Genomic DNA, 15,567 nt, shown 5'->3' on the forward strand with positions numbered 1-15,567 from the left:
ATCCGAAGAAACAAGATGCAATTGGTTAAATCCTGAATTTGAAACTATTATCTATTCAAAGAGTTCGATTTAGTAAAATGAGATGTCTAGGACTGCGATGTGTGATCTGCATGGTTTATTTCACAAGTGTCCTGTATGACTAGGAACCATCAGGTACATCTAATGAGACAAGATCAACATATACAATCATCAATCATGCCACTTTCCTGGAAAGAATCAAGAAAACAACTGGAGAATAATCGGTATCATCTACCTTTGCGAGTGACTTTGGAGCTTTGTGTGGACTGTAATTAACTTGTATCTTATCTAAACAAAATCAAATAACGAAGACCATAACATAGGATTACGAAAAAGAATGAAATATGCCGGTTGAGATAAGTCTGTGTGGTGGTTAGAACATTGAAGGTGCTGGTTTTTACCCTATCGATAGCCATCCCTTTTGTCTTGCTCCTCAGCTTCCTTGTTAGCAGTTTGAACAGATTTAAACCACAGGAATGCCTGCATTCAACATCCACGTTATGAAGGCAAGAAGGGGATTGAGTTTATATCATCCACAAACACGATCATCCATAGGACCATCGCATAGGTTATTGACCCATTGAAGCGTATTTTCAGTGGTTTGGCATAGCACAGTAGTTAAACAGATTGAACAAATCAAATCAAATAAAAAAGATAAAAGAAGTAGAACAGCTTACAGAAGTGGGGATGCCAGTAAATGCAAAAAATCCAAGCACTGGAGCATAAAATATGCTGTCTGAACTCAAGATTCCGAAGACTGGCCTCTCGTTCACATACTCGAAAACGGAACCTATCTGCAGTCCAACATTACTTTTCCAGTTATAAAACAGATCAAGGGGTGGCATACATGGTTTCAAAGGGACTGGAAGAGGGAACTTACTGCAGCGATTGCAGTGATTGCTGAGGCAAACAGATGAACAAAAAAGGGAATCTCAAATCCCTTTTGTGAATCATCTTTCTTGCCTTCATTCTGGGCCCAAGGAGGGGGCTCGTCCGAATCTGGTTTAGCCCAAGGGGGGATTTTCTCATCGGACTTGCTTGATTTTGCAGAACCTTTGGTGACAGCAGAAACGGAAAACCTATAAGATGACTTCTTTTTTTGAAAGCTGTTATGGTTTTGATTTCTGTTGGCTATGGTTTGATCCAGGACTCTGTGTCCAACACCCAAGAATGATTTGCGTAACGACGGATAATCATTTCTACAGCCGTGGTTTACAATTACATTGGAATGGCATGCAAACAACACGGTTGCAGCCATAGTTTGTTCCTCTTTCTTGTTCTCTCTTTCTGTTACTGAAAATGTGAAGAGCCATAAAAAAAATTAGCAGCTTTCCATCACTAGTTTACAGGTGTTTTCCCACAAAGTAAGATTGCTACCCTCTTGTGCAGCATTCACGATAACTTATAGCGGCAACATAATTTGCACAAGTTCAGTAGCACAAGTTTGTGAATGACTTAAACAAACTCAAACTAATGCATTCTTCTGTGGATAAGCTCCACAAATTCAATCAAAATTAGATAACCTCATTACCCGAAATCGCGGACTTTCTGTGGTCTCTGTGTATGGCTTTCTAGCTTTGACAAAATAACTCTCATGAAAATGTCATTAATTAGAAGAATATCTAGAACCAAATGAGAAGCTTTTTAGCTACATCTCAATCATTCATTAGCAAATTATCTATTGAATCGCGAGGCCAGCACTAAATTAGAAATAACCCAATTCATAGTTTTCTAGACATTAATTGTATTGTTCTTTCTGCTCAACAATGCGATATTCTAAACTACTTTAATGTAGCATAGGCGATCGAACTTGGTGCAAGAGGCACACAGTAAAATGAGAATTTTTAATCTTTTTTAATTAAAAAAGGGAAAGATAAGAGCTTTTAGTCCAGTACTATAGAAAGCTTCTTCCCAAGTGACTGAAATCTGAACAGAAATTCATGCAACTTATGTAAACAAGAACTTTTCTGCATTAAACGTGAATTTTAGCACATCAAAATTTAGGGATTATGTTTACAATTAAGCTGAGCTGAATTTTTGAGCAGATGCAAATTGCAGTGAACTGAAAACCCAATTGGTTTTTCATTAGTGACGACTTAACAGATAACAAAATTATAACAGAAAATTATGAGGAAAATATGAGACGTGAGGGAGGGGAGAGCTTACCTTCTTGCTGGTGTTCTGTTTTTGTTTTATTTGTACCAGTTGATGCTCTGCTCTCTCTCTCTCTCTCTCTCTCTCTCTTTCATTCCTTCTTTTTTTTTATTTTTTTTATTTTTTATTTTTTATCTCTCTCTTTCATTCCTTAGTTTTTTTTATTTTTTTTTTTATTTCCCTATTTTTTTCAACATCAGATGCCAACTATCTATGTATTATCAACACGTACGGATGTCTTAGCAATTTTTGCTGAGACACAGATTGTCAGACATTCCACTTCCGGTGCCCTTTCGTGTTTTCCTGTTTTGTGTGGTCACGGTTAAGCCAATTTAATATTGTATATTTTTTTTATAAAGATAATAAGATAAAAATAAATAATAATATAAAATATTGATGTAACTTAATCGTGACTACATAAATAAAAAAGCACAAAAATACATAGAAAATGAAAGACCAGACAATCCTTGTCTTTTTTGCCGCTCACCTTGATAAAGAAAAGGACTTGCTTTATGTACGTGTTCACGTGCCTTCTTCACTGTCATGTTTCAAATTTTTTATTTATTTTAATTTTAATTGGATTACTTGTAATTTTCAATCAATAAAGTTTATTCCCCCAAAAGCTAAATAGATATTATAGAATTTCACACCAAAATCTGTACGATTCACGTAATAGGATCTTTTTTATATCTTTTAATCATGTTCGTTCAATTGAAAGTCGAATAGCTAGGAAAATGACCAGATAACCATGATGCCATCGGAATGAGAAAAAGCTGCTATGTTGTTGGCAACGGGAGGGTTGAGAGGGGCGCAGATGTCGCAAAACACGACGGCATCATCGCCGCAGAGAAGAAAGAATAAGAAGAATTGAACAACACAACTCGAGTGACATGGAGCACGTGTGGCCGTTGAGCTTCACATGTGGGACGACAACTTGCTCTGATACCATGAAGAAAATTAAGGTTCCACCATAAAACCAATTTGCAATATGGGGAGTAGTCTACCTCTTATAAACACATGCAAAGTCCATCATCTCATCAATGTGAGGTTCATTCTTAACAAAAACGTGCTGTAGGAGGATCCGAAAGAAGGAATTCAGAGGATCCCATTTCCCATCCTATGATTCACCAATTCATCAAAAGAAATTGTTAGTATAAGTCAAGCTATGATATCACTATGATCCATATTTCCGCATGAGTAATGTTATTTATATCATGTTTTTATACCACATTTTTATACCATCTTAGGTGACATCTGATGTGGACATTCATATCATTTGAAAATGTTGCAAAACCCAAGGAAAGTAATAAGAAAGACTCCTCCTCGTATACCACAATCTTCATTTTAATTAACTAGTTTTTCTTAATTATTAATTTATTAAATAATGAACTAAATTTAAAAATCTGGTTAATTCAAGTGATGTGGCTGTCCACATCAAATGTCATCTAAAATTGTATGAAAATGTGATACAAAAACATAATATGAATAACATTACGATTTTCGTACTCCAAAAAATATGCCAGAAAAATGCAGCTAGTTTATTATTGATGAACAAGAAAAACTCTAGTGTAAAACAGCGATACATCACTTTTTTTCTTTTCTCACTTAACATGTGAGAACACTCTGTTGACTCGCAACCTGACATGGAAATATATAAAAATCTCGCATGAATGAACCACTCCAACTTTGTAAACATCGTATCGTTTGTTCAGTTGAGAGAAAAGGAATAAGGGTAGCACAGCAACAAGCAATAGGATTTAACATAATTGCTTGCCGTATTAGTGAATTGACAATCATCTTATCCTTGTCTACCACCTTTTGAGATTCGATGCCTTCCAAGTCTTAATTTCTTGGAAAAGATCATAAGCAATAATGGTGGATACGAAATCATATATGGTAAGTTATCATTTGATAATTATGTAATATTTATTCATCATAGTCATAATTACTCATGATGTTAATCACTATCATTACTAAACTCACAGTAAAGTGCTAGCTTTACACGATTGGCATGCTTGTGGTGGGATTTTTTTTACCGTTGCAAATCATCATGATTAACTTTGCATGAGCAATTAGTTAGGTGAAGTTTCCAATTTTAACTCTCGATTATGATTCGTTTCAATTTGGATTGATTGCCTAAACTTGTGAACATGGTTGATGATAGAAACTTATCTGCCGCCAATGGCGTAGCCACACCAAAGGCTACGGTGGGCTGTAACTCAGGGAAAGTTTGTGGCAATATGTATAATTGTATATATATTTTAATGCGTAGTCTAATAAAATAGACAAAAAAATATGCAAGAAGAATTATTTTTTAATGAAACTAGCCTAGCGAGTATGTAGCACAATTAGAAATATAAAAATTATCATGGAAATTGTGATACCATTTTGTTCAAGATTATTCTGCTTTGATTCAGCGAGCTTTATATAAGTTTCAATCAATTTTTTTTTTATTTTTAATATTGCCTTTACATCTACTTTCATTGTTTTGCTTTGTACTAGCTGTGTGTTTGTAATTGAGATGTCAAGTTTTCTATCTTCTTCTTGTGTTTGCATCTAAATATATGTAAGTTTGATGATTCATTGTAATTTTTGCGGTATGCAAATGCGAAGCTTAATTGAGTTCATACCAAGAAAATTTTAAGACTTCAAATACAGAAGTTAAACTTAAATTTTTGCATACAATATGCATGTAGCAAAAAAAAATATATATATATATCATTTGATTTTGGGGTATTTTTTTTTAGCTAACCCACCCACAAAATTTTCCAGCTCCGCCTTTGCTTGCCGCGTGTCCTAACCCTCGATTTGTCTTCTCACATAACTTTATCAAGAGATGAGAGATGGAGACGAACATATTTACACCTCGTTACATGCAAGTTCATTTTATGAATCAGTTGCAGCCCTAGTTGAGTTTAGTAAGAAATGAATAGGTAGATATTTCTTTGAAGGCAAATCATCCTCAACAGCTTAGGCATTGGGTCCGTACTTGACTGGTTTACTTGGCAGATGAGATTTGAAGAAGCTGAAAGAGATATCTGGACCCTCAGAGGAATGAATAATTCCTATCATGTTTTTGTTATTACGTGCGACTCCACCGTCCAATTGATCAACATTTTCAACCAGTAAAAAATATTTACTTCTACAGATTGCTGATTGTCCTAATGGAAAAGTCACATATAAATTAGTGAGAATATGACTTTAGCCCTTCAAACTCAATTTTCTTCATAGAAAACCCTACATAACTTTTTTACTCAAAGAAAACCCAATGACTAGGATCCACATAAGCAAATTCATTAACTTCATATTAATTCACACATTGTACATTTTTCACATGCCTAAAATACCCCTATTACATACTTGATGTAGACAATTAATTGTAAGGAAATAGTAAATGATTTTGTAACCAAAAAAAGAAAAGAAATTAATGTTAAAAATTTATTGCATTTTAATTTTTTAGAAAGGTTTTGAATTTTCATGAAACTATTCGATTCAGTTCTTTCACCATACTCTTGAATACTTTTGAATTTATCCTTTTTTTTTATTAATATATTAGAACATTGTATTTCATTATCTACATGCACATTAATTTACCTACGAACAATTATACCATGGGTGTAATATAATATCTCTTTTTAACAATGATGCAAAATAATGTTTTTACCAACAACAAAGCGTGCCTAACATATTTACTAATACATGGAAAATAATTTACCTATATTAAGAAGAAATGTAGTTCCGTGCATAGTATTAAAAATACTATGTTACACCCATGTTTATACAACAATAAAACGTGCCTAACATATCTAACAATACATGAAAAATAATTTACCTACAAGTTAGAGAAATGTTATTTGGTTGGGTGTAGTATAAATTTTTTTAATAATTGGAAAAATTAAATATAACTAGGTGTAGTGTAATTTTTTTTATATAATTAGAACAAATTAATTTACCTACCTACTCTTTGAAATGTTCATTTCCAATGATGCAAAATGTTCATTACCTAACTACAAATTAATTTCCAATAATTTACCTACAACAATTATACCATGGGTGTAATGTAATATCTTTCTTTACAATGATACAAAATATTGTATGTACCAACAACAAAACTTGCCTAACATAAGTACTTGTACATGGAAAATAATTTACCTATAACAAAAGAAATGCAGTTTGATGTATAAAATCAACAATATTATGTTCCACTCATGTTTATACAACAACAAAACGTGTCTAACATATATAACAATACATAGAAAATAATTTACCTACAAGTTAGAGGAATGTTATTTGATTCAAAATATATAATATAGGTGTAGTATTTTTTTTTTTAAACAATTGGAACAAATAATTTACCTACCAATTAATATGGATAAAATTGCTACAAAATATATCACGAAAAAAAAAAAACTACTTTTCTAGTTTGACATAGATACGGTCAATGCAAACACTTTTTTCATTTTATTTCACTTTTTCTACTACTTTTAATTTGGCATAAATTTAGGAATTTGCAAAAGACCATAAAGTATGAGTGGCATGAATGTAAATAAATTGTATTAATAGGTCAATAGTGTTCCTATATGTTTGCAAATTTTAAATTTGGGCTTAAATTGGATCTTTAAAGATAGATGGGTTTTTATTTAGAAATAATGAATTGTAAGGGCTAAAATCTAAAGCACCCTAAATTAATGAAGCAAGAAATTTCATACATAATTATAAGACTGTTAACGTATTCTTCAGTCTAACAACACTGAGTAATCTTATCGGGTCGTTGTCGATTTGAGTCGTTATCGGGTCATTCGTTAACAAGTTAAGTTGTTATTGAGTCATATGTTAAGATAATGAGTACGACACAAAAACGACCTGTTTGCCTGGTCTACAGATTAGGCATGACAATTTCTTGCATGAGTAGTTAACCCGACACGAAAAGACATAAAAATAATATATTCCGAATCAATTGGTTAACGAGTGGGATCGTTACTGGATCGTTTGTTAAAACCCGTTAAGATAACGAGTTTGACACGACATTATCCGTTAAGATAATATGAAATGAAAATGAAGAACACGACAACCATGACTCGTTTGCCAGATTTTTCAAATAAAAAAATAATAATTGATAATCTGGGGATATAAATTATATAATTCCCCCGTTTTTAGGTACTGTGTCTAATTGGCTCGGTTTATTCTGCAGTTTATATATTCCAATCCTTTTTCTCAGCAGAAAAGAAGCTTCAGAAGCACAACATTGCAGCATAGGCACGTTAATCTACATATTCCACCAATGCTTTTTAATTAACAAGTTGAGAACTGCCATGACAAGTTTACATCATGAACAAAACCCCATTGACTTAATTATATAGCATTTGGGCACATACAAAGTGTGTGAGAAAATTTTTTATTTTTGTTTTTGAAATAGAATGAGAGAGAGGAAGATAGTGATATAGAATGTGAGAGTGAGAAGTTTTTATTTATTTATTTATTTTTAATTTTTAATTTTAATTAGAGATATGTTAAGATTACATATAGGTGAGGCTTTGAAAAACAAAAAAAAAAACAAAATTTAGTTTTGTGAAATTACATTTCTACCTCATATTTCTTATTCATGTTCTGTTTTAATTAGGGGTTAAACTGGTAATTTTATAGGATTTTGGTTGATAATGAATGTTTTATTAATTAATAGACTAGCATATGGCACACACAAAGTGTGTGAGAAAATTTTTTATTTTTGTTTTTGAAATAGAAGGAGAGAGGAAGAGAGTGATAAAGAATGTGGGAGTGAGAAGTTTTTATTTTATTTTATTTTTTAAATTAGAGATATGTTAGGATTACATGTAGGTGAGGTTTTGAAAAAAGAAAAAAACAACAAAATTTGGTTGTGTGAAATTACATTTTTGCCTCATATTTTTTATTCATGTTCTGTTTTAATTAAAGAGTTAAACTGGTAATTTCATAAGGTGTTAGTTGACAATGAATGTTTTATTAATTAGTAGAGATAAGATATAAATAAATAATATTGGCCAAGCATGTTCTAGTTGCCAATTGGGTTGAATAATTCATGATTTCTGTATAATTTTATATAGTAATTCAAGGGTCACGGGTGTTAAAATCTTAGAGATAATATAATCATGAAATCCATGAAGAAGTTGGTTACAATGATGATGAAATCGCCTATGTTGTGTTTTTCGTTTTTTTCGTTTTTTTTCAAAAAAAGGGACCAGCTTGTGGCCTTATTATTACAGTCTACATTTTTTAGGGCCGGTAAGACTTACAAAGGTATTTCAGCTTTCTCATGCCATCGTCGTATGATTCACTAATGCCAGGAATCTAACCCTAACACGGTTTGTGAAATACAAATTTAATGTTCGTCCTCAACCACTAAATCACTGCATGATGGTTAAGCTTTGTGGACTCCTTTTTGGTATGAGAATTTTGCTGTTGTAGACGCTAGATCGATAGTTGATCTATTCAAAAGTTAATAATGGCCGTAATCCTTAAACCTAAAATCATGTTTCACTTTACTCCTCCAATAAAGTTACATTTTGCAAAGTTGTAAATTTGAGTACAATAAAATGGTAAAAAAGGAACAAAAACTTGGCAGAAGAACTAAAGTGCAACACATGAGGCAATTAAAATAGTCAAGAAACTAAGCTCAAGGTTAAAGTGAAATATAAATACAAGTTCATCGGATTATATCTACTGATATTTTATCTTAAATTAACTTAATTTTGAAAAGAAAAATTCAAACTCAATCACATATGAAGAATACATCCGCTTCGGCAATATAGCTATGCTCACATCTGCCTATTTTTACTGATTAATTGAGTAACACATCACATTTGTACAAATAGATCATTTACTCAAAGCAGTTGAGCATGTCTACAAATAAGATATGGTCTCATCAAGACACACCACAAATAACATCCCGACCATTTTTATTTTTTACTTAAAAAAAGGCCAATTGGTTGCTTCACCAGGATAGTCAATTTTTTCGGAAGTTTAAAAATCTTGTAAAAACATTTTAGTCTCTCCTTAATTACCATGATGTGATTCACGGCATGCCCTCCATTAAAATGCTAAACAATGTGAATCGTGATGATGATGTAGTGAGTTGCTTGAGTGCTCCCCCAACTGCTATGTTTGCCGGCTTTTTATTCCTTCTTTTGATTACCAAAGATCGCTTTTTTAACGGTCCGGGTTTCAGGGTTTCACTTTTTAAGGTTGGTTTTTGGGTGCAAACTGCGGAGCGAAACCAGAGTCTCCTCTCTCTCTCTCTCTCTCTCTCTCTCTCTAGTTTTGCCACCGCTCACCTACTCTCTTTACACTCTCACCTCTGTCACTAATATTGCCTTCACGTTTCATAATCATCGGCGGTTGCTTTGTAACAGGGTAATTTTTGCAAAGGCAATCAATCCCTCTGTTAAAAAAAGGACCAGAATTTTTGCCTCCGCTCACCTACTCTCTTTACACTCTCACCTCTGTCACTAATATTGCCTTCACGTTTCATAATCATCGGCGGTTGCTTTGTAACTGGGTAATTTTTGCAAAGGCAATCAATCCCTCTGTTAAAAAAAAGGACCAGAATTTTCCCTCCTCATAAAAAAAAACATCTTCTTCTTCTTGTTCTTTCTCATATCCAACTGTTTGGCTCCCTCTTCATATTTATATCTCTTTGGGCAAGGAGTAAAAAAGTGGGGCACTTGAAAAATGGGGTCTTTTTGTTGCACTGGGAGAATCAGCAGCGTTCTTCTTCTGTTCTTATGTGTTCTTGCTGCTGAAATTAGCATTTGCCTTTCATCCAAGGTAAAATAAATTCTGGGTTTTTTAAATTTTACGTTTTTCTTCTTTTTTGGTAGTTTTCAGTGAGATTTATTTTTTTTATTTTTGGGTTTTAGGTGTATGTAGTTTATATGGGAAGCAAAAATGGTGAGGACCCAGATGAAATTTTGACACAAAACCATGAAATGCTTGCTTTTGTGCATACTGGAAGGTCAGTTTTTCAGAAAGTCCCTTCCTTTTTTCTTTCATTTAAATAAGATCACAAATATATATGTGTGTGTGTGTATTTCTGATCTGGGGTCGCTTGCTCATCTCTGATTGTGTTGGTGATTTGCATCAATGGTGTTGAAACAGCATGGAGGAAGCTCGGGCATCTCACCTTTACAGTTACAGACATGGCTTCAGAGGTTTTGCAGCCAAGTTAACTGACCTCCAAGCTTTCCAAATTTCCAGTAAGTTCCCCAATACCACTTCAAGTAACTATAAATTTATAACGTGAGAAGAAAAAAAATCATGCGTTTGTGATTTAAAACATGGCTAATTGAATTGACAGAGATGCCGGGAGTTGTTTCGGTTTTCCCCAATTCGAAAAGAAGCTTGCACACCACACATTCCTGGGATTTCATGGGCCTTTTGGGTGAAGAAACCATGGAGATTATTGGGTATTCCACCAAGAACCAAGTTGATGTCATTGTTGGTTTCATTGATACTGGTAAGGACTGAGCTCTGATCACTTTTTTTTTTTTTTCTTACCGTTATTTTTACTAATTTACTCTTTCTTTTGTGCATCTGGATCTATAGAATAATCTCTATTAAGTACTGTTCAGTCAACTATTGATTCATTGCCCATTTGTTGACTTGTTCCCCTGTTTTGTTTATATTATATAAGGCATCTTATCTCCTCTCACATGACTCATGTGGCATGAACATGCCCCATAATTTTTTCTTTCTGTACACATGAATGCTTTTGGTCTGATTGAAGCTATTTATGGACTAATTGTTTAAGGGGAAATATAGATTTTCCTTAATAATACGATTATTCACCGTCACGAGCAGGAATTTGGCCTGAATCTCCAAGTTTTGATGATGCCAACATGCCTCCTGTGCCAGCTAGATGGAAGGGGCGTTGTGAATCAGGAGAAAAATTCACCGCTTTAACTTGCAACAGGTTGTTTCATGGTTTGAATGGATTGTTTAGTTTAATTAATGGACATTTACAATTGGTAAATCTCAAATGGTTAAAAACTTTTTTCCATAGGAAAGTGATTGGTGCTCGATACTATAATTCTGGTTATGAAGCCGAGGAAGAGTCAACAACTACAGTGTCATTCAGGTCACCAAGGGACAGCTCAGGTCATGGCAGTCACACAGCCTCTATAGCTGCTGGTCGGTACGTGTTAAACATGACTTATAAGGGATTGGCAGCTGGAGGGGCAAGAGGAGGGGCACCAATGGCTAGGATTGCAGTATACAAGACATGTTGGAACTCTGGTTGTTATGACGTTGACTTACTAGCGGCCTTTGATGATGCTATCAGAGATGGGGTTGACATCATGTCTGTGTCTCTAGGTCCTGATGCTCCTCAGGGAGACTATTTCAGTGACGCCATTTCTATCGGATCATTTCATGCTGCTAGGCATGGAATTCTAGTGGTTGCTTCTTCTGGAAATGAAGGAAACCCGGGTTCTGCAACAAATTTAGCCCCATGGATGCTCACTGTTGGTGCAAGTTCAACGGATAGGGATTTCACTTCTGATATCATACTAGAAAATGGTGCTAATTTCACGGTAATTCTATCGACTTCTTATGTTTCAAGAGATTTGTGCATTATTTTCGCAAGCCTTATAAGTTCTGAATGCTTGATTAGGGTGAAAGTCTCAGTCTCTTCGAAATGAAAGCCTCAGCAAGGATTATTTCTGCCTCTGAAGCCAATGCAGGGTATTTTACTCCGTATCAATCCAGGTGAATCAAAAGGTACTTGGAAATGAGTTCTATTTAGATGTTGATGCATAGGGAATACTTAAGTCACACTTTCTCTACTACAATTTGTGTTGCAGTTACTGTTTAGAAAGTTCCTTGAATAGAACCAAGGCCAGAGGGAAGGTTCTGGTCTGTCGACACGCTGAGAGTTCAACGGAGTCAAAGCTCGCTAAAAGTATGCTAGTGGAAAAGGCTGGTGGTGTCGGGATGGTTCTCATTGATGATACAGATAAGGATATTGCTGTCCCATTTGTTATCCCTTCTGCTATCGTTGGACAGAGGATAGGGCATCAAATTTTATCTTACATTATACGTGCACGGTTAGTCTTATAAACTAAAACATTCAAACTTTCTGTATTTGAGTTTCTGTTTAATTGATTTCGACCGATGTGCACAGAAAACCCAAGTCACGAATTTTGCCTGCAAAAACTATACTGGGACTGAAACCTGCACCTCGTGTTACAGCATTTTCTTCAAAAGGCCCCAATTCTTTGACACCGGAGATTTTGAAGGTAAATTATAACTAATGGTCAGAAATCACAATGTACCGGCTTTGTAATCAATTAGTTCCACATCTTCATGCTCTATCTCTATGTTATAGAAAACCTTATAACTATTTTGCTTTGTAGCCCGATGTCACAGCTCCTGGACTAAATATACTAGCATCTTGGTCCCCAGCAGCAGGGAATAAGCTGTTCAACATTCTTTCTGGTACTTCCATGGCTTGCCCACATGTAACAGGAATCGCCGCCTTGATCAAAGCCGTTTATCCATCATGGTCCCCAGCAGCCATTAGATCTGCAATCATGACTACAGGTAAGATTTCATTAGCTGAAACAACAATAAACTTGCAAGCTCAAACAGAGAGTTTTCCAATCATCAATTTTGTGCCTATGATTGTATCGAAGAATCTGACAACGAATGGAACTTACAGCTACACTTCTGGATAAGAACTACAAACCCATCCTAGTGGACCCTGAAGGAAGAAGGGGCAACGCATTCGATTATGGCTCAGGCTTTGTGAACCCGAAAAGAGTCCTTGACCCAGGTCTTGTCTACGACGCACATTCAGCAGACTACGTAGAATTCCTTTGTTCAGTTGGTTATGACAAGAAGGCAGTCCACCAAATCACACGAGACAATAGTACATGTAAGCAGGCATTCCGAACAGCATCTGACCTGAACTATCCATCTATCACAGTGCCATATCTTGTAGGCAACTTCTCGGTAACTAGAACAGTGACCAATGTTGGGAGGCCAAAGAGTATCTATAGAGCAGCAGTGTCCCCACCCATCGGAATCAATGTTACCATTGTCCCAAATCGATTAATCTTCAATAGGTTCGGCCAGAAGATAAAGTTCACAGTAAACTTCAAGGTGGCTGCTCCACCAGCGAAGGGATATGCATTTGGGTTCTTTTCGTGGGTACGTGGACGATCAAGAGTTACCAGCCCCCTGGTTGTCCGAGTTGCACATTCAAACTCGGGGCTGCTGAGGTAACAACCCGCCCCGAAAATTAGATTAGAACCTTTGATTAGAACCTTTGTTATCCTTACAGATAATAGAAACCTTACATACTAAGAAGCCAATGCAGAATAAAGATTAAAATCCTAGGTTACCTACAATTTCTGCACTCGCAGCTTGAATTATTATCAGATTATTTCTAAATTTTGTGGTTGAAATGAGATTTAAGTGTTAAACCATATATCAAAGAAATATTTACTCTGGATTGTGACTTACATTCTGTTATACCGCAATTTGTTTGTTTTCGCCTCCTCCGGCGTTCTCTATATCCAACAGAGCTTTCATGTTTCGGTTGTGTGAATTACATAACGTAAATTTCTGCATTTGACAAATGAAATTTCTGACTAGCAACATTAGCTCCAAAACAATACCGGCCGACAGTCTCATTCATCTTTTCGATCATCAAAGTATGCCAAAGAAGTTTTAACATTAATAAGTTGGCATAATGGCCATCCTCTAATCTTTGAGATCACACATCTAGCAATTTACAAGTGTGCAAATTTAACCACAGAAACGGGTAACGATATCGAGAGATAAACTACGATAAATGCAACCCCTGCGGCTGCAATTCCGACGGATCAACAAGGCCTTCTAGCACAACAAGCTTGTCCAAGAGTGCATGCTTCTCGTCCTCGAGGGTCTTGACCTCATCTTCAATCTCTCTCAGATCTCTCCCCAACGCAAAGCTCTCTTCCTCCAGCAGCAAATACTTGAGCCTCAGTGCACGGTACCCGCTTCCAGATGGGGAGGAGTCTGGCAACGAATCTGAGCTCAACCTCTCTGGCTGCTGCTGGAACGACGGAGAAACTTCCTTCTTCATGTTTCTTTTGGTTCCTTTATGCCCTGCTTTTACTGGGAGTGGAGAAGTCCCGTTGGCATTGTTCCCTTGTTGCGGAAACAACGAGGCCTTCTGGGTCAAGGGTTTCTTTTTCTTCAGCTTAGGAGTCGAAAACTCATCAGCCAGCGGCTTCTTCGGATCCTGCATTTATCACCAAATGCTGCAATCTCCAATTCACAAGGATGGATGCATTAGAAACCCTAACACATCATTGATACCAAAACACCAGAATAACTTAATTCTGGTCAATGTTTGCATAGAACTTGAAATCCCATTACAATTTAAATTCAAATACCAAAGATTTCAACTTTCAAGTCACAAGCTTTAAGCCTGCAAAATAACTCTGAAGAATTCCCAATTTAGGTAAATCTATGCAATTATGCGAAAACCCTAACCCTAAAAACCCAATTCAAGAAATAAATCTTCATGCATATCTCCAATAAAGCTTCAATCTTTCTTCTCGAGAAAAAGAACAAAAAAAAAAAAAAAAAAAAAAAAGTAAAATCAACAAAAAAATGGATGAACCCTAGAATTCCAATTCAGTCGATTAACACATCATATTTGGGGATTTAAATCCATTCGTTTCCAGCTGCGCAAAGTAAATAATTGAAATCGACAAAAAGAAATTAGGATTTCAACGAGGGGTGGAGGAGGAGGAGGAGGAGGAAGTACCTGAGGATGAAGATGTGACCTTGGGGAGTTTCCGGCGGCGTTTTGCGTTCGGAGCGTCTGCGTTTTGGGGTTTATGTGGCTTATGATTTTTTACACCATCTGTGATCTGTGGGCCACTGTTTGACACCACTTTTGGAGGTCGCCATGTTTACGAGAGACATGGGGTCATGGTGTGCGCTTTATTTTAAAATATATTATGTTTATATGTAAACTAAACACTCATATATATACAATTATTAAGAATAATTCAGCAAATTTTGTGTTTAGTTAGTGATTATCGTTGGATATGTTCATGAATATTAGCATGTGCCAAGTGCCAACACACATGTGTGTGAATATTTTTTATTTTTGTTTTTAAAATGAAGGAGACATGAAGATAGTGAAAGAGAACGTTTTTGTTTTTAAAATGAAGGAGAGAGGAAGATAGTGAAAAAGAACGTGGGAGTAGGAAGAAAAGGAAGAGAGGTTTATTTTTTAATTTTTAATTAAAGACATGTTAGAATCACAATTAGGTGAAACTTTTAAAAAACGACAACATTTTGGAAGGAGAGAGAAGAAGAAAGTGAAAGAGAACATGGATTGGGGAGAGGGAGAATCACAATTAG

At 35.3% G+C, this 15,567-nt stretch overlaps 3 protein-coding genes across 5 annotated transcripts; 1 reads left to right on the forward strand and 2 right to left on the reverse strand.

Moving 5' to 3' along the window:
- Nucleotides 1-229: 229 nt before the first annotated feature.
- LOC103959138 lies at nucleotides 230-2,241 on the reverse strand. The gene is made up of 4 exons (XM_048575297.1): nucleotides 2,185-2,241; nucleotides 899-1,311; nucleotides 696-812; nucleotides 230-498 (listed from the first exon to the last, which is right to left on the reverse strand). Exons 2-4 carry the CDS (start codon nucleotides 1,274-1,276, stop codon nucleotides 421-423), a joined length of 573 nt encoding a protein of 190 aa, XP_048431254.1. The 5' UTR covers nucleotides 1,277-1,311; nucleotides 2,185-2,241; the 3' UTR covers nucleotides 230-420.
- Nucleotides 2,242-9,278: 7,037 nt separating this feature from the next.
- On the forward strand, nucleotides 9,279-13,667 carry LOC103959137 (subtilisin-like serine-protease S). Of its 2 annotated transcripts, XM_009371487.3 has the most exons (11): nucleotides 9,279-9,972; nucleotides 10,065-10,159; nucleotides 10,303-10,400; nucleotides 10,502-10,660; nucleotides 11,005-11,116; nucleotides 11,207-11,735; nucleotides 11,816-11,910; nucleotides 12,006-12,248; nucleotides 12,326-12,440; nucleotides 12,558-12,744; nucleotides 12,863-13,667. In XM_009371487.3, exons 1-11 carry the CDS (start codon nucleotides 9,877-9,879, stop codon nucleotides 13,426-13,428), a joined length of 2,295 nt encoding a protein of 764 aa, XP_009369762.2. In that variant the 5' UTR covers nucleotides 9,279-9,876; the 3' UTR covers nucleotides 13,429-13,667. The 2 variants fall into 2 exon arrangements, with proteins under 2 accessions (XP_009369762.2, XP_048431462.1); XM_048575505.1 differs by lacking the exon at nucleotides 10,065-10,159.
- Nucleotides 13,668-13,860: 193 nt separating this feature from the next.
- On the reverse strand, nucleotides 13,861-15,149 carry LOC103959135. Of its 2 annotated transcripts, none has more exons than XM_009371484.3 (2): nucleotides 14,963-15,149; nucleotides 13,861-14,457 (listed from the first exon to the last, which is right to left on the reverse strand). In XM_009371484.3, the coding sequence occupies exon 2, from the start codon at nucleotides 14,435-14,437 to the stop codon at nucleotides 13,991-13,993; it is 447 nt and encodes a 148-aa protein (XP_009369759.2). In that variant the 5' UTR covers nucleotides 14,438-14,457; nucleotides 14,963-15,149; the 3' UTR covers nucleotides 13,861-13,990. The 2 variants fall into 2 exon arrangements, with proteins under 2 accessions (XP_009369759.2, XP_009369760.2); XM_009371485.3 differs by having other exon boundaries at nucleotides 13,861-14,450; nucleotides 14,963-15,147.
- Between the last annotated feature and the right edge of the window lie 418 nt (nucleotides 15,150-15,567).

Source organism: the organism of the source record quoted next, unplaced genomic scaffold (assembly GCF_019419815.1).
Source record: "Pyrus x bretschneideri cultivar Hongxiangsu unplaced genomic scaffold, Pyrus_bretschneideri_v1 Contig8, whole genome shotgun sequence".
In the NCBI taxonomy this organism is placed as follows: Eukaryota; Viridiplantae; Streptophyta; class Magnoliopsida; order Rosales; family Rosaceae; genus Pyrus; species Pyrus x bretschneideri.

Bases quoted from the DNA above. Each gene is read 5' to 3' on its own strand.
- LOC103959138 (XM_048575297.1), bottom strand. From the start codon at position 1,276: ATGGCTGCAACCGTGTTGTTTGCATGCCATTCCAATGTAATTGTAAAC. The intron at 813-898 runs GTAAGTTCCCTC...GTTGGACTGCAG, and splicing joins CAATCACTGCAATCGCTGCA to ATAGGTTCCGTTTTCGAGTA. The intron at 499-695 runs GTAAGCTGTTCT...TGTTGAATGCAG, and splicing joins TTACTGGCATCCCCACTTCT to GCATTCCTGTGGTTTAAATC.
- LOC103959137 (XM_009371487.3), top strand. From the start codon at position 9,877: ATGGGGTCTTTTTGTTGCACTGGGAGAATCAGCAGCGTTCTTCTTCTG. The intron at 11,117-11,206 runs GTTGTTTCATGG...TTTTTTCCATAG, and splicing joins ACCGCTTTAACTTGCAACAG to GAAAGTGATTGGTGCTCGAT. The intron at 12,745-12,862 runs GTAAGATTTCAT...TGGAACTTACAG, and splicing joins ATCTGCAATCATGACTACAG to CTACACTTCTGGATAAGAAC.
- LOC103959135 (XM_009371484.3), bottom strand. From the start codon at position 14,437: ATGCAGGATCCGAAGAAGCCGCTGGCTGATGAGTTTTCGACTCCTAAG.